Raw genomic sequence first — 24,770 nt, 5'->3', positions numbered from 1 at the left:
CTGTGTTAAAAAAAAAAAACAAAAAAAAACAAAAAAAAACACAACTCATTCAATTTTGATTGAGATTGTTTTCAATGAATAAATTAAACGGGAGTGAATTGAATTTAATATATTAAGTATCCCAGGAGAATTTGGCATGTTTGCTATTCACGTAGTGGTAACAAGGCACAATACAGAAATAGAGAAGTCAAATACTTGACCACGGTAATTATTTTAGGAAATTGGGGGGAAAAAAGCCTTTTGAAAGCTTAAAAAAACCCTCAAGTATTAAAATACTAATTAACTAGTGACAGAGGGCAACAGTGTCCTTCAGAGCAATGTAATGTGGACTTTCCACGGGTCAATGGGAACAAGATGGCCTATCCCTTACCCTGAAGGCACATCAGTGAGGGACCAGGTGAGACTGCCAGGCAGGCCCTGAAACCCAAGGACGTTCCTGCTCTGCACCTGGCCTTGGGGACAGCCAGACAATTTGGTAGCTTCCCAGGTGCACAGAGAACCTGTAGCCCTCGTTGTGCACAGCACCCAGGCCACCCGCCTTGCAGATTACTGCAGGTTAACTGGGCCCAGATACCAGGGTGCAATCCAGCAAAAACCGCTTAATGCCACCCCAGCCCAGAGAGGCGGGCCTGGGCCTCATTGTGAGAGCAGATAGGTGTCCTGTGTGACCCCAGCAGGCTTCCTTTGCAGGGGAGCCTTAGGACCATCTAAATGGCTACGGGGAGCAGCCTGAAGATCCCACAGCTAGAAGCTGAGATGAGGTTTTGTTCGTTTATTTCTGTTGTAATCTTTACTGGTTAATACTTAGCCTCTGATGAATAAATTCTTTCATTGTTTACAAAGAGAGATTTTGTTCTTGGGCGTCTAAGGAACCTTTGGTGCCAGTTTCCGCAAGTACTAGTGTTTTGTTTTTTTTTTTAAAGGGATCTTTGGCCCCATCTGGTGGCCAAAATGGTAAGTGCTTCGGGAGACTTTTTTCCCCTTTTCCTGAGTTAGGATTGAGAGGTCAGAGCAAGGACCTTCTTGCACCGTCGTCCACAAACTTTAGGGAAAGAATTAAATAAATATCACCGTTAACCTAGAGGTTAAGGTTCCCGAAGAACCTTTTTATGTGTACTTTCTGTTCAAGGCAATGCACTGATAGAAGTTGGTGAGTCCCTGAAGCTGATGGCCGAGGTGAAAGACTCTCTTGATATCAATGTGAAGCAAACGTTTATTGATCCACTTCAGTTACTACAAGATAAAGATTTAAAAGAGATTGGGGTAAGTCCTCCGGGCTGTAAATGTACCTGGTGTTACTTAAAGCAACGTTTACAATCATTAGAACATTTCTGCAGGAGCTCACTGAAAGCATCATCTTCTTATGGGTGGTGAAAAAATAACTCGGTTTCATTTACCTGGGCACACTGGGAATGAGTAGTAGGATCACGTAGCCCTGTCTGCCCTGGACACGGGGCCTGTTGTCTCAGGCCAGTCCCCTGCCCTGCGCCCCAGGGTCCCTCAGCCTTTGTCACGTCCATCACCCTCTCTCCTGTGCCTTCGTTCCGTCCCTTTCTGTTTGTGGCTTCTTCCCCTCTCAGTCCCGCCAGTGCAGTCTCCGCAGATGTGCACCCTCTCGGCTGTCCATGGGCGTGGAATAAAGACCCGGCCGGCCTCCCTCCTTCCCTCTGTGGTCTTGGCACTCGCCCGTTCTTCCCGGATTGAATTCTCTGCCCAGCCTCCCTGATTTACGTCCCGTTCCCGCACCATGTTGCTGTGGGCCCTCTGTCTCTTTGCTGTCTTCCTCCCCCCACCCTCCTCCTTGGACGTTCTTTCCTCTGGGGAGCTCTGTGTTCTCTCTCCAGGCTGCGGGGGTGCTCCCCTATGCCCCTGCACGCTGAGCACCACTGCGCACCTTATCTGGTCGGGTGCACGTCGTACAGGCAAGGAATTTGTTCAGTGTGGTAGCCACATGCTTGCCACATGGCTTGTACTCACAAATTATTATTGAATGGATGATTCTAGAGAAGAAGTGACATTCTGGGTTTGGGGGATGCCACGACTTCTTCCCCAAACGCAGAGCCTTAAAACCAAATACCTCCTTTGCTGAAATATAGGAAATTGCATGTCTTCTTGTGTCATCCTCCGTGGGGAGGGCCATAGAAACTGTCCCCTGGTCAATACTATTCTCCCACTCGGCCTGGTTCAGGAGGTGGCCGGCCACGGACACGCACGTGGATTCCGAGTCGTAGTGTGAGAAATGTGTAAAATACGCTTATTCTTAAATGTTGCAGTTCCCTGTGCAGCAGCGTAACTTTCTAAACGGCATCTTGTTACTCAGCTGCCATTGGATAGAGAGACTGCAAATGTCATGTGATGATCCGCAGTTAGGAATCTGAGGTTCAGGAACCTTCCCTAGTCCCAACTGTGCCCCGCGTAGCTCAGAAACCAGGGCTGGGAGCCTGTTCATTTAGCGCGTGGCTGACTTCAGCTGTACCCGTGGCGGTCCGGAGGGATTCAGGGACTGGCTCCCAGTCACAGAGTGTGGAAAGGAGACCCTCTGACCTTCGGTCCCATGTGCTCTGTCCGCCCCATCATTATGGAAGTAGGACTGGCGCTTCCCTCTAGAGTGAGTGGTGCACGTTGTCCACCCGCGTCAGTGGGATGGTCAGTCTTTGCGAAAACGCTGAGTATCAGATACCTGTTTTCCAAGGATTCCCGTCATAAACTCCCAGGGCCCCTCCCTTGCCCTGCACAGTTATCCCGCTCTGCACTGTTTCCGGCGTGGCAGCTCTCCGCTTGAACCCAAACTGTGACGGGGAACTTACTGCCACACAAGGCAGTCCATTCCAGGAATGGGCAGCTCTAATTGTTATATTTTGTAAAAGGGATTATAATAGTGTTTAGAAATTTCATCATTTCGGAGGTTGTGTGTGATTGTCTCTCCCTTGCGTTCATTGATAGCATGTTATGCAGCTTACTCTGTAATTGTTTGGGAACTCTATGGAAATCTGTTAATGACCTAAGGGAGAGTAGAACTGTGTGTTTCTATAGTCTGCTGCTTGGTAAGGAGTGGACAATTTTTTCTTACATAGTTAATTTGGTTAGAAATTGTCTGAACATTAATAAAGCTGAAATGAAGGATCCTACAAACAACACTGGAAAATAGTATCTGAGCACGGATACTGCGTCTTTGCGTTCCGTACAGACACCCGTCTGTTCCTCACTCATCTGTCCATTTGTCCATTCGTCCATTCATTCATTCCTCAAGTGCTCCTGGAGCACCGCGGTGGTGGGAGCCCGCAACGGGTGTGGAGGTGTCAGGTGCGTTCCTGCCCTAGAACTTAAGCCGAGAAGAAGCCGTGACTGTTTTCATAGAAGTAGCAAAGGCTTTTTTGTGCCGTGTCTTGACTGTAGCAGTCCTCTGAGGGCCTCCTTCTCTTTTTCAGCACCACCTGAAAAAGCTGGAAGGCCGCCGCCTGGATTACGATTATAAAAAGAAGCGAGTAGGTAAGATTCCAGATGAAGAAGTCAGACAAGCGGTAGAAAAATTTGAAGAGTCAAAGGAGTTGGCTGAAAGAAGCATGTTTAATTTTTTAGAAAATGATGTAAGTATTTAAACCAAACAGGAGACTTTAATGTAAATGAATAAAACGTTGAATATGTAACTGTGATCAGCATGTTGAGACGCTCTAAAGCCCTAGTTGTTAACAAAAGTTTCCAGAATTGTCTGTAACCCTTATCTGCTGCCTTGGAGATAGCGTGAGAAACTCAGCAAGCCCTGAGTCGAGTCTTGAGTCTTGGGGAGTCTTGTTCATGCCAGGATTGTTTCAGAGGTGTGTCGAGTCGGCCCGGGGACGTGGGGTCGTCTCTGAAGACTGCACAGGAGACCGGCCTTTGTGAGCGAGGCCATAGCATGTGCAGCTTCGCAGCAGAACGGAAAGGCCCCGTCACGCGGCAATTTGCAGTTTTGCTAAGACTGAAAAGGACCACGTGAGGCAGGTGTGTGAGGCGGAGGAGCTCTCTTAGCGAGGGGAGAGGCTCTCTCAGCCCCCCGGCTCTCTGGCGCCTTTACTTGTCATCATGAGTGTCCAGGATATAATAGTGTGACTTGAAATTTTCAGCTGTTCTGTAGTGGTGCTTGTAAACTTGGGGACTGTGAAGGTCCCAGGGTGCAGCCCCCAGAAATGCCTGTAGTCTGTTGTACTGTGATTCTTGCCACCAGCTTTGACTTGATTCGTCCACGTGAAGTCAAATGAAATGGAACTCAGGGAGATGGGTGACTTCCAGCCGGGCAGCACGCAACTGGGGGCTCCCTGCCTGGCCTTGGTTAGGAAAGGCCGTTTGGTGCTTTTACTGGCTGAGGGAGAAAGGATTCCGGCATCTGCCTCCCTCTGGCGCCGCTGCCCTCTGGCTGGCCTCAGCCACGCTGGGGCCATCTCAGCCCACCACAGCTTTGGACCTATTGGTTAAACTTCCAGATCTGTGGGGACAGGTCAGGGGGTTATTTATCCTCAAGACCACGTTGTACTTACAATAGTTTATTAAAAGGTACACCTAGATCTCATATCTTTTGAGTCGAGTCAAGCGCGGTGCGCTGAGTACCTTTTATTACCGTGGTGGTTTGTGGGGCCGTGTGCGATGCTGACGAGGCTGTGACCCCGGGGAGCCGGTTCTCCCAACCGGGGAGGCCGGTCTGAAACTCCCCGTGCTCGTCACACCACAGGGGACCAGAAAATACACTCTGTGATGTTTCTCCTTTTTTACATTGTTTTCTGGGGGGAATAGGAGAAAGTATAACAGTTTACTGTCTCTCTTTGTTTTCCCGTAAACATATATATTTTCTCTTGAAATTGTCCCCAACAACAGTCATTTTTTTCATTTTGTGCCAGATTGCCATATTTAGTTGTTTTGAAGTACTTGGAAAACGTTTCTGAAGTGGGACGGGTGTCCGATACTTCTTGCGGGGCCACAGCGAATGTGGTTTGCACTCTGAGGCCGGATCCCGCGTGTCACTGGCTGCCTGACCATTTGTTCTGTCCACTGCCTTCCCAAACAAGCTGTGGTGACGGGATTTGCAAAGTGCTTCATCGGGGAAGCCTGTCTCAGCAGCGGCGTGGTGGTTGACCCGAGACCTGTTTTCCCTTGGTATCAGTCGGAAGCCAAAAACGATCCCTTCGTTATGATCATTTGTCCATGTTTTGACAGTGGCAGGTGTTCCGCTCGTCACGGATGGGTTAACCCCTCCCGCCCCGGCAGAAGTGAGAGGTGGGTCCTCCCTCGGGCTCCGCAGGCCCCGCCTGGCCTTCCCGGTGGGTTGGGGCCTCCCCTGAGGCCTCCCGTGGGGAGCTGACCCGCTGGTGCAGCTCTGGGGAGCCTGGGCCGCCCCTCCAGCCTGGTCTGCGCCACCACAGGGCAGGTGCTGTGGCTGGCATCGGGGTGGCCTTCTTCTCCCCAGCCCTTTGACATAAGCCCCTGAAAACTGGCCACCGAGGGGGGAGGACGCTGAAGTCATGAAACGGTGAGGGGCTGTCCAGGCTGCCGGGAACGAGGCTCCTTCCCTTCCTCTTTCCCGTCCCTCCTGCCCTCTGTGGCTGCAGTGGCTGCTCCGTGTGCTGTAGTTGCTGGTTTTTGCTGTGATGATGATGATGGTGGCAGACGGTGGTGGGGATGGTGATGAGAGTGACGAGAGCTACCATTTGGTGACACTCTGTGGCAGAGAGGCCAAGGGGGTGCAGGGCTAGGGCTAGGGTCAGGGTCCACCTCTGACAACCAGGCCAGGGCCAGTGGGTCTGCAGCCTGCAGGACTCCGGCTTCCTGCTCCCGCTGGGTCACCAACCTCATGTCCAACCTTCGTCACGCAGCCTCTTATTACCACATTGCTTCCGTTCACGGTGGGGAAACTGCACGAGGAGCTGTGCTTCAGGATGGCTGCTGACGGCGGGATTTCCTCCCAGGAACTGACCCTGGAACCGGAGACAGCTGGGACCTGTTTAATTCCCAGCTAAACAGTGGATCTGCAGCTCCTGCCTTTGTCTGATGGGCTGGACGGTGCTTCCACCAGGCCTGGCCCTGCTGGGGACGAGGTGCACAGACTCGTCGGACAAATGGCCTCAGGGGAACATGGTGGCAGAGGCCCCGACCCTCCCTCCGAATGCAAGTGGGAGATGCTCCTGGTACTGTGGGTTGGAGCTTTGGGGATGTTGGTCATGGCCATTCACCTTTGGGTTCTGGCTAATTGAGGAATTGACACACAAGCTAGATTGGAACCAAAGGACATCTCTTAACTGATGAGAACACCTGAAAATTGTAGAATACAGACCTTCTGGTCACCTGTGTTGGAAGATGTGGATGAGCCTGAAGTCCAGACGGCACCTTCCGTTCCTCGCACGCTCAGTTGAAGACAGCGGCCCCGGTGGATGGCGACCTGCCTCAGCCACCCGAACCCAGTCCGAGACGCCGAGCCTGAGTGGGCGGCAGCAGAGCCAGTTATTGGGGCAGAGTCGCCCGCCCTACTGGGGAGGGAGGTTCCCCACCCGCCCACAGGAGGAGGAAGAGGAGGAGGAGGAGGAGGAGGAAGAGGAGGAGGAGGAGGAGGAGAAGGGCTCAGCAGTGCTCTCTCCAAAGCGGAAGTGACCGTGCAGGGTAAAGCCACGGAGGGACGGCGTTCGGGTGGCCCGCGTGGGGCTCTGGTGCCACTGCCCCTCTGTGTGGCGCTGACAGTTCAAAGGCCCAAACCTCACTCTCCAGAGGACAGCTGGCGCCTTTTCCAGACCTGGCGTCCTACAGGCCTGGCTAAGACCCAGTGAAGGCTTCACCGGGGAACGCCTGAAAGAGTTGTTTGCCAAAGCTCCGATTTGAGGAGAGCCCTGGCTGGAAGTAACAGGCTTGGTCTTTCCTGGTCTCCAAGTGCAGGTTGTGTGATAATTCCTGGGGTTCTCTGGCCAGCAGGCCTTTCCCAGGGGTCTGCAGGGTGTGGTGGCTCCTCTGTCCTCACACTTTCTCCCAACTGAGGAACAAACAGGGGGCAGCCAGGCAGGAGTCACATCCCAGCCCCCCGCCCAGAAAACAGGGCCGTCTGGAAAACCATGTGGAAGGGCGGCCTGGGCCCGGGCCCACAGCGAATGTCCGACTAGCTGTCCCTGGCCTCGAGTCCAAGCCCTGGAACCACCCACAGGGACAGTGAGGCGCACAGAGCAGAAAGCCGGATGATGCCCGATCTCTTGGCCACGTCACAGACCCACTTTCTTGAGGAACACAGAGCCCAGGGCCAGGCCCCTCCTGCCTTGCAGAGCAGTGTCCGGATGCCTTGGACTTGGGGCCGGAGGTGGGGTGGGTGCCCGGCCTCCCTGCCTCGCCAGTCACGCAGATCACCCCTCTACCTGTGGAGACCTGAAGTGCTCACTCCCACGTTCCTAAGCAAAAGTTGCATCTCTTTTGTCATCTACTTTGGGGAGACTTGGGGGTGGAGGGTGGAGCAGAGTCTCCTTTGGCCCCACCCTATAGTCCTTGGTGGTCTTGTCGGCAGGAGCTGGATTGGAGACCCAGAGCCGCACGTCACTTCCTGCCCGAGGCTGGCAGCTGGGCTGCTCTGTAGTGATGGCAGCCGGTAGGTGTTCTGGTCCCCTGGCTTTCCAGGGATCCCAGAGGGGCAGGCCTGTCCCTTCTGCTGGGCCCTTGAGGTGGGGGTGCAGGAGAGTTGGCAGGTGGGTCCCAAGGCTTCATTGCCATTTCTTGGAAACAGTAAATCACCCGTAGGCTTCTCAACACACTCTCTCCTCTTCTGTCCTTGCAGAGACGTTTACTCTTCGCAGCTTAACGTGAGCAAATGCAGGTCTGTGGCATCAGCAGGACTCGGAGGTACTGCAGAGCAGATGCCCGTGCCAGGCCTGAGGCCAGAGCCTGCAGAGCTCGCAGCTCTCTTGGCGTAAATCCCCCTGCCGGGGCTCCCCGCTCCAGGGATTCCCAAGAGCAGTGGAGTTACTAGATTCTATTCCTAGGTTCCTTCTGTTGGTCTGGAGTAGCATTTTCCAAAATCCATTCTATGAGATGCTGGTGTGAGTTACATTAATAATTTTTCTATAGTCAAGTTTGGGAAGCCCTGGGTTAAATAAAGCTAAGCAGAGTTTCTTTATCACAAGACTTTTTGGAGTCTTTATATGATAGTATGAAAGATGAATATCTAAGCAATTCCTAGGAGAGGATACAGTTGGCCGTTTACCAAGCTTACTGACCATAGAACTCCTTATCATCATCATCGTCATCGTCATCACGGGCATTTCAGGAAAGTAGCGATGTGTGGAGTAGGACACGCTGGGGAGTGCTGGACTAGTACGTACCCGAGAAGGAGTGACAAACCCGAGCTCTGGTTTTGCTTCTGCTGAGCTACGGCCTCTGGGAGAGTCACTGTCACCTGCCCGGGGTCAGGCAAATGAGCAACTGCATTTGAGAAGTAAAAGGTAGAGAATAAAAATGTAAGAGATCGTTATCCATGTTATTAACTTAATTTCCTCATTTAAACTTTCTCCAAATCTCTGAGTAAAGGCTTCTGCCCCATTGGAAAACGTATCTATTCGTGCCCAGACTGAAAACAGGAGAAATTTTCCTCCAGCTTCTCTGAGGAATCCCAGAAGAGTGGAGTCTTCGATACAATGGAGCAAGACATGACGTGTATTGTCACAATCTAAGTTGAAGGTGGCCTCTACTGGAATGTGCCGTTTCAGCTGCGGAAGGGGGCAGCTTGTCATCTTTCAGAGCCGTGCGTGTCTTCGCTGTGGGCGCTGCGCATCCCAGGCAGCTGGGCAGGGCATCGCCCGCTCACATCACCGTCACCTCCCCGTACTGGCCACGGGCCTCGGAGTGGGCCTGCTCTGCCTGCACACCTGGCTGCTCCCTGTCCCCGGGAAGTGACTGCTGAGGGGTCTGAGGAGGAGGGTTGCCCTTCCTGCGTCATGTAGTCGTCTGAGCTGTTCTTCCTCTGAGTACAGCCCGCGTCCTCTGCAGCTGGTCCCCAAGGGCAGGCTAATGGCTCAGGTGCCCCCCAGGTTTCCGCAGCTCCTAGGGAACTTCTGGCATCCCAAATCCACTGTAGTTGGGGCGTCTGTTTTCTGTCCCCTTCCCCAGGGCTAAGGTCCTCCCGGCAGCCTCACATGCTGCCTGTCGTCCATTGGTTTGCAGCTAAAGAGAAGTTTTGGAGTTAAACGCATCCGTGGGTGACACACAGGCTGTTATGCGTCGTGTGTAGTCTGCCATGGAAGGTAAATTGAGTCCATCCCTGTTTTGATGTTACCCCTGGGAAGACAGTGACGAGCCACGGGACGGGGCCACGTCAGCGGTGATGTCCCCGGACCCAGCCACAGTGGGCTCATTACCCCCACGAGCTTGGCTCCCGCAAGACTCAGGGCAGCAGCTCCCGTTCGCCATGAGCGCTGGGCGGTGGCCAGCACGAATCCCGGGGCTAGAAACCGCTAGGTTTGCGAGAGGGCTAAGGCAGCTCTGTATCAGTTTCCTGTTGCTACTGCAACAAATGACCACAAAGTGTAGCTTAAAGCAAGACAAATTTACCATCTTACAGCCTGCAGGGCAGAAGTCCTAAGGTCGGGGATCGGCAGGGCTGCGCTCCTTCCCGAGGCTCCAGGGGAAGAAGCTGTTGCTTTGCCTTTTCCAGTGTCCGCGGGCCGCCTGCCTCGCTCAGCTCCCCGTCTTCCCAGCCGGCAGCACGGCGACTCCAGACCTGTCCCCCTCACCTCTGCTTCCCTTGTCATGTCTTCTCTGACTCCAACCCCCCTGTCTCCCCCTTAAAGGACCTTGTGACTACATTGAGCCATCAGATAATCTCACATAATCCCCTGTCTTAAGAGCCTTAACTCAGTCGTATCTGCAGAGTCCCTTTGCCATGTGAGGTAAGGGACTTGCAGGTTTGGGAATTCGGACTTGGACATCTTCGCAGGGGCCATAATCCTGCCGACTGCAGGCTCCCTCCGGTTTTATGGTTCCATGAACCCCCCGGGTGGCTTCATAGCCCTCACCCCATGCATTTGTCATCCACCGTGGGCTGTGCCTGGCCTGCGCCTCCTTGACCTCTAACCCGTGCGGAAGTCTGTTCGTAAGAGTTTCTCACTCCAGGTCTGTGCGCTGAGTGTGAGCCCGTCGGTAGCAGCGAGTGTGCAGCACTTTGGGAGAAGGGAGCTCATCTCTGGTGATCCTGTCCCTCTGCGCGTGTCATATACACTTTCCACAGGGCCAGGCCACCTTTGCTCTCGAGGTGCAAATGGCAGCCCCGGTCTCAACCTGGCAGTGGAATTGAGCCTTTCTTGCCATCCAGGGGCCTTCCCTGATTGAGCAGACGGATTGCTAAATTGAGTGGCGTGGCCAGGGGAAGAAATGTTTTGCCTTCTGAACAGGCTTCGGCTCTTGCAGGGCCTGGGTTTGTTGCTTTGTCTTGGTTCTGCCTGTCTCGGTATTTAAATCTAAACGTGGTTTGGGAAGCTGAGCCCACCTGCGCTGGTCCCCAGCACGCAGCTCCGTGCTCATGGCCTGAGGGAAGCTGGAAGCTTTCGTTTTCTGGCAGCAAGAGGAAAATTGTCCACTCGGGGCACCACCCATCTTCACTATCAGGAGAGACCTACAGCCTAGTGGCCACCTCTGGAGGGCTGCATTAAGCACCTACTAGGTGCAGGTGCCGCGCAGCACTGCCGCTGTCTCCCACAGTTTTAAGGGCTCCGGGATTCGTTTCTTTCCCAAAGTCAGCCATCAAGTGAGTTACAAATGCGTCTCCAGATTACATAGTGTCGTATTTTAGCCACATCAGAGAGAATAGCTGGTGGTCCCCTCTCACTTCCCAACCCTGCGTACGTTTCAAGGAATATTGCCTCAGCTGTCTTTCACTGTTTCTTTAAAAATTACAAAACGTCAAGCATATTTTAAAGTGGGTAATAAAATAGGACAAATCAATTTTATTAAAGACAGAGACGTGGCACGGATTTTACCGAGCACACAGCTCCAGCACTGCAAGAAAGAAAAATTCTTTCTGTAGCAAATCCTACCACGATCATGTTAAGCCGTGGCACAGGACTTATTTAAAAGCATGTGTAAAAGCCAAAGAGGTGAAATTTAAGAAATCCTTAGGATTTGGTAGGGGCCAGGCTGTCTTTGTTTTGTTTATTGGGTTTTTGAAAATTTAAGGCTAGGCTTGCTGCTCTTCCAGCCACAGAACATGGCAGAGTAAACGTTAACTCCGTGGGATTTAGCCGCTCAGTTGCTGCTCACGGTCTGGCACGAGTGAAATTCCACGTGCGTCTTCAATGCGTGTCGAGCCTCTGTCTAAAATAGTGTTGGCGGGTAAGAAAAATTAAAGTGCAGGCAGCTGAAGAATAGCGTGCGGCTACAGATGAACACAGTGTGGCTCTCTGAAGGCAAACGAGTCCGTGGTTGGCCCGGCGGGTGAGAGGGTGTGAATGGATGAGCAGGCCGGCTGTGCCCTCGCGCTGGCCGGAAAGTGAAGGTGGAACTGAGGCACAGGCTTTCGGGAAGCCTGGGAAGCGTGGGGTGGATTTTGAGACGTGTCTTTGTCCAGACCTGGAGTTCAAGGGATTCCTTTTGGAATCCCTGTCACCTCCACCCCTGGGGCTTGTCTCTGGGGCTTCCAGAAATGGGCAAAATTAATCCCTCTTCTGGTAGCAGCCGCCAGACCCGTGGGGAGCAGGAAAGCTCTCTGGGCCTCCTGGGGATTGCTCTTCCCCAAACTATATCCCCGGGTCTTCTAGACGTTTCTTATGTGATATAGCTTTTTTTTTTTTGTATATACCATCCACTATAAGTTGGTCACTAATCTTATCAATGTCTTGATTTGCGGAAACAGAGGTGCCAGAGTCTTTGTAATAGTTCATGCCTTTCAGGGAAATCATTCTGTGTCGACGGCGGAGGCATGAGGGGGCTAGCGAGTCTTTGTGCGTCGCTCCCTGCCCCTTTCCTCGTCTGAGGACAGTTTCATTTACCCAGTGTCTTGATCTGGCTTAGCTAGAAGGTGCCCGTAGAGACGCTTCACCAAGTAAGCAGTTCCTTTGCTAAATGTGGGCTTCACTTGTAATTGGAAAAGCTTTATCTCTCCGTTTTCAGATCTGTGAGCTTCATAGCATAGAAATCTCCTGTGAAAATCGTGGTCTAATTGGAAACACAGGCATTTTATTGAGTTAAATCACATCCGTAATCACAAATACATTTGGACATGTTTTTCCAGCGTAAACAGCTGCATAGCACGACCTGTGTGATTCCGGTGCGGGGCTCCGAGGTGCAGTGAAACGAAACGGGCCAGAGCCGAGGCAGACCCCAGGCTTCCCTGCGTCGCGGGGTCTTTGTTGCCGGTCTCCTGTCCCTCTGGACATTCCACAGGCTCTGGCCTCCACGGAGTAATTTTCTGCTTCTGCCGCAGGTAGAACAAGTCAGCCAGTTGGCCGTGTTTATAGAGGCAGCACTGGACTATCACAGACAGACCACGGAGATCCTGCAGGAGCTTCAGAGCAGGCTACAGATGCGGTAAGCGCCTTTCCGTGCGTCACCAGCCGCGGGCTGCGGAGGTAACATCCCCCGAAATCAGTCTGTCGTGTGTCTGTCCTTCCCTCCATCTCCCCTTTCCCCTGGCCCCACTCTGTTTTGAGTTTTCTGTCCCTGGCTTCCATGCTTGGGTGTGGGATGGGACTGAGACAATAAGCACTGGCTTTGGCCAATGGGACAGCACTGGGAAAAGGGACCTGGTGGCTTTCCTCCTCCTCCTCTTCATTACAGCCCATTTTTATGTGACCTGTGTTTAGGGCAACCGAACGAAGTTGCTCACCCGCCCCGGAGATCAGCCCCCACAGAGCTGTCCCGGCTTCACTGCTGACCGATGGGAGTTTAGCTCCCTGGTCACAGGCCAGAGTGGGGGTGGTGTGCACCCTCTCTCCGATATCCAGGGGTGTAGAGAAGAGTGAGATGATTTTCAGAAAATATGCAGATATGCGCAAACAAAAAAGATGTGTTTTTGTCTCACCAGTGCAAATATCAGGCCATGTTCATGATATTGACTGTAACAGGTATTGAAAGAGTCAGAAATTCTTTCTGAACTATCAGAGAAAGGTTGCTGTGTGCCTCGCGGCTTTAATGATGAATGTATCCTGTACTTTTCTGAAAGTTAGTAATAGCATATATAGTATGCATGGCAGCTCTATTAATAAAATATGGCATTTTTTAAAACTGCCTTATTTTTTGGCCAGGTTTGATAACAGAATATTGTTTTACATAGGATTATGCTGATGAATATATTTGGAGGGATTTTTGCTTAAATCAATGGGGTAACTATAGAGGAAGATAAAAAGGGTGTGTCCAGTCTCTGAAGCCTACACTTGTGCAGGCAGAGAGTTCACCTGCTACTCACTTGAGCACATTCTCGTAATTCTGTCTCTGTGAGAGGGGGGAGGAGAGGACAGTGCTTTTTCCTACCACTGCCGAGCGCCCATCGCGTCCCGGGCACTCGTTAGGTGCCTCGGAGACTTTACGAGGACAAATAGTCGTCTTCAAGATGAATTTCACAAAGAAGCTCAGATAGGTAGTTGAAAAACTACATTTGGGATCTGACCTCTCTCCATTTGGGCTACTCAAGAGTTGGTGTGTCAAGAGCATCCCTTGCTGAGCACCGCCCGTGAGCTGAGTTCGTGCTCATCCAGGCAGAGCGGAGGCGCTCGGAGGCTTTGCTTCCTTCATCTGATGTCTGACCCGTGTGTGTTGCAGAATATCGGCTGCATCCAATGTCCCCAAACGAGAATACAAGCCGAGGCCCATGAAGAGGAGCTCCAGTGAACTCAATGGAGTCTCCACCACCTCTGCAGCAGCAAAGACGACAGGTGAGTTGACCAGTCGAAGTGTGCCCTTCCGTGAGGCACTTCTAGAAATATGTATTTGCTGCTTGTTGCTGGGTCAGTGAGTACACCGAGACCTTGGATTTCTTTCTTTGGTTGTGAATCCCTTTTTGGTGAATCCCATTTTTTCCCCTTAAAGTCCGGTTTCCTGGGGAAGAATCTCATCACATATTGCCTTGTAATGTGGCCATTATAACCTTGGCCATAGAACCATTATTGCTATATCATCCTGTATGTTTAAACTTTTAATTTTTTCAAAATGTTTTCTTATTTTTTAAGTTTAAATTAGCATTTGTTGAGTACCTGCTATATGCTAAGTAGGCACTGTGTTAAGTGCTGCATCATTATTTCTTAATTAGACAGATGACACAAGTATGTTCTTGAGTAAAATAATCAAACTGAGAAAAAAAATTTAGTGGTACAAGTCATTCTTTAGTCTTGGAATCACCAGCTCTATCCCGATCCCCTTCCTAGATGTAGCCAGTGCTAACAATTTGGTACGAATAGTACTGTATCTATGCGTGTGCCTGTATATGCACATATACACACAGTTTTAGATTTTTTATGTTTTTTTAAATGCTTCGTGCCAGGCATATTGTTCTACAGCTTGCTTTTTTAAATGTATCAGTATTTCTTGGCATTGTTTCCATGTCATGCATATAGATATATCCCACTATTTTTAACAGCTTCGGAGTTTTCCATTATACCATTTCCCTATTAGTGGACATTAAGGTTGTTTCCAATTACTTGCTGCAATGACTATCCCGTTTGCCTCCGTATACTGATAAGCAACTCTTTCTAGGAAATGAAATTCCTGAGTAAAGCGAATGCACATTTTAAGTGGTAGTAGATATTGCCAAATTACCCTCAAAACTGGCAGCAGTGTTATTAATGTGTGAATACCTGCTCCCCCACACCCATGTCTTTGGACTTCCATTTCTGCCAAGCACTCATGGGTAAAAAACAGTATTCAATCTTAATTTGCCTTTCTGTGATTACTAGTGAGATTGAACATTTTTTCTATATTTCAATTTGCCATTTGTATTTCCTCATGTCTGCATTGTCTATTTATGTCATTTATTTTTTTCTTTGGGTAGTTTATTTTGTCTTATTAATTTGCAGGAGTTCTTTCCATATGGGGATATGAATAGTTTTTTTTTACAAGATTGTCATTTATCTTTAAACTTTCATATGGAGTGTTTTTTGTTTGCTGTTTTGTTTTCTATTTCCAACTAATTTTTTATTTTTAATTATTATGAGTACATAATAGTTGTATATATTTATATGGTACATGTGATGTTTTGATACAGGCATACAATGTGTAATAATCAAATCAGGGTAATTGGGGTATCCGTCACCTCAAGAATTTATCATTTCTTTGTGTTAGGAAAATTCCAATTCTACTCTTTTAGTTATTTGAAAGTATACCATGACTTACTGTTGACTACAGTCACTTTATTGTGCTATCAAATATTGTTCATTCTATCTAACTATAATACATTGTTGTACCCATTAACCACCCCCACTTCATCCTGGCCACCCTGCTACTCTTCCCAGCCTCTGGTAACCATCATTCTATTCTTTGTCTCCATGAGATCAATTGCTTTAATATTTAGCTCCTATGAGTGGCATAGGAGCACATATGAGTGGCAACATACAAAATTTGTCTTTCTATGCTTGGCTTATTTCACTTAACATAATGTTCTCCAGTTCCATCCATGTTGTTGCAAATAATGGGATTGCATTCTTTTCTGTGGCTGAATATTATTCCATTGTGCATATGTACCATATTTTCTTTATCCATTGATCTGTTGATAAACAGTTAGTTTGATTCCAAATCTTGGCTATTGTGAACAGTGCTGCAGTAAACATTCGAGTGCAGATACCTTTTCCATACACTGATTTCCTTTCTTTTGGTTGTGTACCTAAGTGGGATTGCTGAGTCTTACGGTAGTTCTATTTTTAGTGTTTGAACAGTTTCCATACTTTTCTCCATAGTAGTTGCACTAATTTACATTCCCACCAACAGTATATGAGGGTCCCCTCTCTCCACCCTTGCCAGAATTTGTTATTGCCTGTCTTTTGGATAAAAGTCATTTTAACTGGGGGGAAGATGCTATCTCATTGTAGTTTTATTTTGCATTTCTCTGATGATTAATAATGTTGAGCATTTTTTCACATACCTGTTGGCCATTCGTATGTCTTCTTTTGAGAAATGTCTGTTCAGATCATTTGCCCATTTTTCATTGGATTATTTGATTTTTCCCTATTGAGTTGTTTGAGCTCCTTATATGTTCTAGTTATTAATTCCTTGTCAGGTGGGTAGTTTGAACATATTTTCTCCCATTCTGTGGGTTGTCTCTTCACTTTGTTGATTGTTTCCTTTGCTGTGTAGAAGATTTTTAGCTTGATTAGATCCCATTTGTCCAATTTTGCTTTGGTTGCTTTTGTGCTTCTGAGGTATTATTCAAGAAATCTCCACGTTCAAAATAATGTGCTTGTTTTACTCTTTCTTGATTTTGTGATTTTGAATGATATGTGTCGATTTCCTGATAGGGAAGATAACGGTTGAGCTTCCTGGCCCTCAGCCTCCCTCATACTTCTCCCTCTCCCCGCCTCCAATTTACTTATGATCATTATTTTTATTAAATAAATATTCATTGTATAACCTTCACTTCTATCATGCAAGACTCTTAAAATGTCCTCCCCTGCCCTCTTTTCCCTGCTGTTATTGTAAACTGCCTCTACTACTGGGTGAAAATATGGGCAGCCCCATGACTTTTCGGGCTCCTCTTGGATCACATAGTTGTCCAGTCACTTGAGTATGAGTGCAGGCTCTTGCAGTAGTTGAAATGCTAAGACCCAGTTCCAGTCAAAGCTATAATTTTGATTTAAAGTCAGGCTTTCCCTCCTGCCCAGGGTCTGGCCAGTTGCAGTGGGAAGGTTGGTGTCAGGGAAGAGGTTCTATTTTGCTCCCTCTCTCTTTCTCCATCTACTACTTTTGTTCCTAAATCTCTAGGGAACATATTTCGAGCTCGCTGGGGACTCTTTTAAGTCTTCCTCTCTTGCATTGCTATGAAATAGAAAGAACACCACACATCCCACCTCCTCTAAGCTCTCTCCAAAAACTTCTCTACAAATCCTTCCTAATCTCCATCTCCTGACCTGTTTATGCCATAGCTGTAGGCTGGGATTAAAAGTCATAAAACTGGTTTCCCTTATCTCATCTGTTTCTGTTTGTTTCCAAGTTCTACATAGTGGTCTTCTGGACATCAATTATTTTAAACAGTTTTGGGGCCTCATCCAAAGTGCATTATGATTACATTTCTGTTCTTATACAACTTTTTGTTGTCTTGATTACTGTAGCTTTATAAATCTTGAAGTCAAGTCCTATTAGTTCTCTAACTTTGGTCTTCTTTTTAAAACTTGTTTTGGCTATTCTAGTTCCTTTGCATTTCCATGTGAATTTTTTTTTAAGAGACAGGGTGTCACTCTGTCGCCCAGGATGGAGAAGAGTGGTGCAATTATTCGCTCACTGTAACCACAAACTCCTGGGCTCAAGTGATCCTCCTGCCTCAGCCTCCCAAGTAGCTGGGACTACAGACAGGAGCCACCATTTTTGGCTAATTTTTTATTTTTGTATAGACAGAGTCTCACTATATTGCCAAGGCTGGTCTCAAACTCCTGGCCTTGAGCAATCCTTTTGCCTCAGCCTCTCAAAGTGGCTGACATTATAGGCATGAGCCATTGCACTCAGCCACCATGTGAATTTTAGGATCAACTTTTTAATTTATACCAAAAAAAAAAAGATATTGGCTCAGATTTTGATTTGGATTGGGTCGAATCTATAGATCGATTTAGGGGGAATTGACGGCTTAATGATATTGATTGTTCTGATCTAGAACACAATTGTATTTTATTTACCATTTATTTAGGTCTTCTTTAATTTCTCTCAGCAATTTTCCTGTTTTCAGTATATCTGTCTTGTACATTTTTAATCAATCTGTAAATATTTCATATTTTTATACAATTGTAAACAGCATTTTTTTAAGATTTCTATTTCTAATTTTTCATAGTGCTAGTATTCCTGTATATAAAAATACAATTGATTTTTGTATATTGATCTTGTATCTTGCCTTATTGCCAAATTCACTTATTAGTTCTAGTAGCTTTTCTATAGATTCCATAGTTTTTTATGTAAATGATTATGTCATCTATAAATAAAGACAGTTTTACTGGATATCTGGATGCTTTTGTTTTTCTTGCCTTTTTGCACATGCTAGTAACAGAACCTCTGGTGTAATATAGTTGAAGACAAACGCTTAGAGTGGACGCCCTTGCTTTGTCTCTGATAGTAGGGGAGCATCATTCAATATTTTATAATTAAGTATAACATTGGCTGTAGGTTTTTCATAGATGTCTTTTATCAGATTGAGGGAGTTCCCTTCTAGTCATAGTTTGCTGAGAGTTTTTTATCGGGAACAGTTTCTGGGTTTTGTCAAATGCTTTTTTTGGCATCTGATGAGATAATCATTTATTTGTTAGTTTTAGTTTGTTAATATGGTGCATTTCATTAATTAATTAAATTAACCTTGCATTCCTGGGATGAAACTTTTCCTTTTGTGGAAAAGTTTATTTAAAAAAAAAAACTTTCAATTTTAGAATAGTTTTAGACTTATGGAAAAGTTGTGGAGATATTACAGAGTGTTCCCATATACCCCTCTACTTCCTCTATTATTGACACCTTATTAGTAGGGTACATTTATTATAATTAATGAACTATATTGATATAGTTATATAATATATATGCTATAGTGTATATATACACATGTACATATATATACACATATAGTGTGTATAGGTATAAACAAATATAGTGTATATACATATACACACACACACACACACGCACTAAAGTCTATACTTCATTGAGATTTCCTTAGTTTTTACCTAATATCCTTTTTCTGCTCTGGGATCTCAGCCAGAATACCACGTTACATTTAGTCATTACACCTCCTTGGGCCCCTCTTGGCTGTGACAGTTTCTAAGACTTTCTTTGTTTTTAATGAGCTTTACAGTTTTAGAAAGTGCTGTTCAGGTATTTTGTAAAATGTCCCTCAAATGAGATTTTTCTGATGGTTTTTCATTATTAGACTGGAGTTATGGGTATGTCCAATGAACATGCTAATCACTGCTTGTGTTGATCTTGGTCAGCTTTCTCCTCTGTAAAGTTACTGCTTTTTTTTTTTCTCTCTGAAGGTTTTTAACTACAAATTCAGTTTCTTTATAGACATAAGGCAATGGAAATTATCTGTTTCTTCTTGAGTGAGCTTTGGGAGTTTGTGTTTTTCAAGGAATTTGTCCATTTCCTTGAAGTTGTCAAATGTATTGTATACAGTTTTTCCTAATATTCCTTTATTATCCTTTAAGATATATAGAATTTGTAGTGATGTCACCTCTCTCATTCATTTTCAAAATTGGTAATCTGTGTCTTTTCTCTTTCTTTTCATGATCATTTGGGCTACAGGTTTATCAATTTATTGATCTTAAGGAGCCAACCCTCTGACTCACTGATTTTTCTGTTGTTTACTGTTTTCTATTATATTGATTTCCACTTTGATCTTTATTATTTCATTTCTTCTTCTTGCGTTGGATCTCATTTGCTCTTTTTCTAGTTTCTTAGGGTAGAAACTAAGATTGTTGAGTCTTTTCTCCTTTTCTAACACGTGTGCTGCGTTCTCAGTTCCCCACTAAGCACAGCCTGACCAGCATCTCCTGTCTTTTGACACGTCATGTTTTCATTTTCATCCTCTTTAAAATATTTTCTAATTTCACTTTTGATTTCCTGTTTAACCCATGGTTTCTTATGAAATGTGTTACTTCATTTCCACGTATGTGGGTATTTTGCAGATATCTTTCTGTTTTAGATTTTTAATTAATTCCATTTTTAGTCAAATACCATGCTTTGTATTAATCATACCCTTTTAAATTTTTTGAGACTTCCTCTATGGCCTAGGATATGATTCGTCTTGCTAAGTGTTCTAGGTGCAGCTGAAAATAATGTGTGTTCTATTCTTGTCGGGTGAAGTGTTCTATAAATACCAGTTAGGTCAAACGATTTGATAGTGTTGGTCAAGGCTTCTATATTCTTACGGATTTTTTTTGGTCTTTTTTTTCTGTTAATTTCGGGATAAAGGATATTGAAATCTCTGTTGTAGCTACAGATCTGTCTTTTCCTCCCGACAGTCATATCCAGAAGTATGAGAAGACTCGCCACATGCCCTTCCCCTTCCTTCATTCTCATTGATTTTTTAAATATAGTTACTCATACTGTTTTTAAACATGGAAAATTTTTTTACTGTTTTAAATGTCTTCTTCCCTGTTCCCTTTGTTTTGTTTCCTTTAAACTCCCACCAGATGTTGCCACTTTCAGCCTTTCCTGTGTGCCGCATCCTTTGCTTCCGGCTTTCCATGTCTTTTTTGCCCTCTGAGGAAACTTCTCTGTATTACTTTCTTCTTTGTACCCATTTATGTGTGTTACATCCAATTTCTCTATTGAATTTCTTATTCCAGTTGTATTAGTTTCCTATTGATGCTGCAGCAAATTACCACAAACCTCACAGCTTAACACAAATGTGTTATCTGCCTTACAGTTCTGGGGATCAGAAGTCCTGAAATCAGGTGTTGCCGTTCCTCCTTCTGGGGACCCTCGGGGGGGAGGCGGCCGCAGTCCTGGGCTCATGGTCCGTCCTCCTCCGTCAGCACCAGCGGCAGAGCGGCTTCCCGCCCCTGTTGGCCTTGTCATGGCCCCTTCTCTGACGCAGACCCTCCTGCTTCCCTCTCACAGGGACACTTGTGATCGTGTCAGGCCCACTCCCGTAGGCCAGGGCCACCTCCCCTCTCAGAACCTGTAACTTAGTCACATCTGCAGACTCCTTTGGCCAGATAAGGGAACACGGTCACGGATTCCGGGGATTAGGAGGTGGACATCTTCGGGGGACTGTTATCCTGCCTACCATGCCAATAGTCAGTGTTTTTCATTTTAATTTTCCAAGTAATTAGACCCTTCATATCCCTCTGAAAATATTAATTATAGTTTGCAAAAGGTCTCCATTTGGCGGCTCTGTTAATTCTTACCTTCTTGAGTGTTTGTTGAGAGCTGGTATCTACTTCATGACGTTTCTCCTCCGGCGTTGGTGATTCTTGGCTCTGGGCATAACTTCCTGCTTGAGGGTCCTTATTAGTTTGCCTTCTGTGGGCGAAAGGGAGAAGGGATGCTCTGATTCGTGAAGGGAACTGGCGTCTGGTTTTCTGGATGTTTCCGGCACCCGTGGCACTGCCTTGACTTTTTGTTTCAGGCTCCCCCACTCAATTCTCCTTCCAGGGCCTGCCTGGGTGCCCAGGTCCTCGGTACTGCCCCGGGGGAGGACTCGCTGGGCTGCTCCTTCCCGGAAGGCCAACCCGGGCGTCCTCAGAGTCCACTTCCACAGCACCCCCTTCCGGAAGCATTTTAAGCTCCGATTGCTCCATCCACTGCTTTCTACCGTCTTTCACATGGTCTTCGTGTTCCTCATGATTTCCAGTCCACTGGCCGTGCTTATTCTTGTTTTCCAACATTATATGGAATCTTAAAAATTCCTATTTTATTAATTGATAGGGATTTGCTACATGGAAGGAAGGCCGTACTCTTGTACTCAATCTGCCTTATTAATGCAAACCTCCCTTAGGACATCTAATGTCGTGTGTCCCACTGGGCGCGTCTCTGCTGTGCCCACAGTGGCTTTAGGTGCTGAATAGATGTAGACATAAACAACCCTGAATGACATCATATGAAAATATTCTTTTTGCAGTTCTCTTTTAGACATTGTGACTCCAAGGAGATAAGCCACAGTTTTGTGCTGCAATATTTTTAATGTCCAATTGTAACAGAGGGGCCAGGCCTCAGATTGAGAGCCATTTGCAGACTACAGAATGTACCCAGCTTGAATTTAATAAAATTGTCTATTTTCCATTGTAATTATTTTCATGATTACAGTGTCTTTATACCATGTGGTTCTAGTTTTCAGTTTACATTTTTGAGGTAACGTTTCATTGAAAGTTATTTAAATAAAATCAATTTTATTTAAACAGTGCCAAGAGAATACTCAGGTACAGTTCTCTGGAGACTACTTCTGTATGGTATTAGGGTAACGCTACTTTCTATTTCAAAAACAAAAACAAAAGCACAAACCCAGATGTAAAATAGGATGTCCCCAGGCATGCCACAGCCCAGGGAGAGCATTCCGAGCAGCCGGGGGTTCTAGTGCGTGGAGTCACCCAGGGCCTGGGCCGTTGTCATCATGTGGCTTCCAAGCTGCTGCCGTAGGTGTTGCCGCTGCAGCCAGACGGAAGGGGAAAAAGAACAAGTGTCTGCGCTAGACGTGTCCTCTGAAGCCAGCACGGCAGAAATGACACACTCACATTCCAGGGACGAGAGCTCAACCAAGCAGCCACACCGAGTGGCGGAGCAGCTGGGGCGGTGCAGCCGGGACCCTGTCACGGGGATGTCTCGGTCTGTCTGGGACGCTGTAACCACATACCATACAGAGGTTTATTGTTTGCAGTTCTGGAGGCCGGGAAGTCTAAGATCGAGGACCCATTCCTCACAGGTGGCACCTTCTGGCTGTGTCCTCCCGTGGCAGAAGGCGCGAGCAGCCTCCCTCGGGCCTCTTCCTAAAGGCATCAGTCCTACTCGTGACCTAATCATCTCCTAAATCACTAAGCCGCGGACCTGATTTTCTGCTATGGGCCTTACCTGTTAATACTGTTACACTGGGGATTGGGTTTCCACCTGTGGACTTTGAAGAGCACGAGCATTCCCGGCAAGTGGGAAATGCGCAGCAGGCCCTAGTCCGTAACGACTGTGGGGTCTGCTGGGCAGAAATGCCAAGGACTCCCCTACCCCGGCCGTGGAGAAGTTTCCTGATTAGACTTTGGTTCTGCTCTCCGGTGTGTGGGGTACTGTCTTGTCCTGTATCCTAGATTTGCCCTCTCAGGAAGTCTTTTATATCTTCCAGGTCACGTTTGAAGTAGGCTTTGCAAGGCTGCCTTCTGTGGCGTTTGTGCTCAGGGAGCTTGCGGGTTCCTTACAGTTCAGCAGATACAGGTTTTCAGGATGAGCTTGCACCTCTTATCACAACTTGATTTCTTAAAAAACGTACTGAGCTTCTAGTTGGTGTGCTCCCAGGCAGCTCCATGTGCCCACGATCATGTTCAAGGTGCCTTCTTAGACATAGCTCTTGGGACTGCTTTCTTTCTTTCTTGTCTAACTGCACGTTCCCTCTTTTAGCTTATAGGGCTCCCTTGAGGCCCTCTGAAACCACAGCCATGAGTGGGAAGACACACCTTTCATTTAGCCTTTGCCGCGAAGCTGAGTTCCCCTGGTTGAAGGAGGTCCCCGAGAACGCTTTGGAGGAGGACCTGTTCTCTGTGGCACAGAAGCAGTTCACTTTTCTAATGTGTGGGGGACCCCACCTCTGATCTTTCTCTCTTCCCTTTTAACTTTGTTTGCAGATTGGCCTTTCTTATCTTTCTTATAGTCACTAGCCACACCACCAAGGAGCAGCTAACATACGAACATTCTGGTACATCCAGCTTCTTTCTTTGGAGCTGCTGGTGTGTAGTCTGCTTTCAGAGTTATGATGGGCAAAGTTTTACCAGCTGTTTGGCCACAATCTAGTGGGTTGCCGGCTTTCGTGCCCGTTACGCGTTTCCTCTTCACCGCTGCCTGCCTGCTGAATCAGTGCCACTCAGTTTTATCGTGGCAACACCCCCACTTATGGTACCAGTTTCTGTGGTAGTTAGGGAATAGTGGCTACTATTCCAGGGAGACTCAAGATGGCAACGGTTCAAACAAGATAGAAATTTAGGATGGAAGTCCAGGGCCAGAGATTCCCTCTTAAGGAAATGAGCCAGAAGTGGCTACATCACTTCCATTCCCATCCCTTTGCAAGAGCTTAGTCACAAGACCACATCTAGCCGCAAAGGCTGGGGGAGATGAGCGGGAGAGCCACTTCCTACCTGTAATGATGTTTCCCTGGAAGAAGGGGGAGTGGGTTTTGGCCGCCAGCTCGCCGTCTCTACCATGTCTGTTTACTGCAGATTTGCTGTGGGAGACAGTGGCCGTTCTGTTACTCAGTGCCCTCTATAGAGCTCCACGGAATTCGTGTCTGTTAGGGTGTCGTGCCAGGTACATTCCCAAAAGCTGCGTAAGCACCCACATTGGGATAACCTAGGGGTTGGCAAACTTTCTCTGTCGAGGGCCAGATGACAAATATTTTAGGCTTCATGGTCTCCGTTACCCACTCAGCTATGTTGTCACAGCACACAAGACAATGGACAATATGTAAAATGATGAGCACGACTCTGTTCCACTAAAACATGACCTGGCTCACAGGCCGTACTCTGCCACCCCCTGGCCTGACTCACTGGGAAATCAGCAGTATCTGTCGGAATCAATACAAATGTTTAAACATGCAGTGGCTTCATTCCTCGAAATGTGTCCAAAAGAAATAATTTAAGCAAAGCATCTTCCTGTATCTATTACAGCTCTATCTCGAGGAACAGAAAAGTTATACATGGGAACCACCCGATGACCCATGTTTATTTACATGTATTTGTCAATAGTAGGATAACGGCTGAGTAATTTATGGCATATCAAATGGGATGTTGTGCAGCTATTTAAATGTTTTAATATGGAAATTATATGAAACAAAAAATATTTATTAGTATGAGTATGATATTAAGTGGAAAAGAAAGACACAACTTTACCAGTATACTATGATTACAACTTTGTAAAGCTATATCTGCATATATACCAGGCTAAAAGGTAGGATTATGGGCAATATTTTTCTTTCTTTC

The 24,770-nt window shown here is 47.0% G+C and overlaps 1 protein-coding gene across 6 annotated transcripts in view; it reads left to right on the top strand.

Annotated features, from left to right (window-relative positions):
- SH3GL3 (SH3 domain containing GRB2 like 3, endophilin A3) overlaps nt 1-24,770 on the top strand; it is a 125,607-nt gene that overhangs the window by 86,010 nt on the left and 14,827 nt on the right. For 5 of the 6 annotated variants that reach the window (XM_069465646.1, XM_069465648.1, XM_069465644.1 and 2 more), the window contains 4 exons: nt 1,130-1,263; nt 3,429-3,587; nt 12,410-12,513; nt 13,744-13,856. In XM_069465646.1, the coding sequence (XP_069321747.1) occupies nt 1,130-1,263; nt 3,429-3,587; nt 12,410-12,513; nt 13,744-13,856 (510 nt within the window). Of the gene's footprint in view, nt 1-1,129; nt 1,264-3,428; nt 3,588-12,409; nt 12,514-13,743; nt 13,857-23,280; nt 23,294-24,770 lie in introns of all 6 variants that reach the window. The other variant, XM_069465649.1, reaches the window with a different exon arrangement.

This window comes from Eulemur rufifrons, chromosome 3, assembly GCF_041146395.1.
Source record: "Eulemur rufifrons isolate Redbay chromosome 3, OSU_ERuf_1, whole genome shotgun sequence".
Taxonomy (NCBI): domain Eukaryota; kingdom Metazoa; phylum Chordata; class Mammalia; order Primates; family Lemuridae; genus Eulemur; species Eulemur rufifrons.
This window is presented reverse-complemented; position numbering and strand designations above follow the sequence as displayed.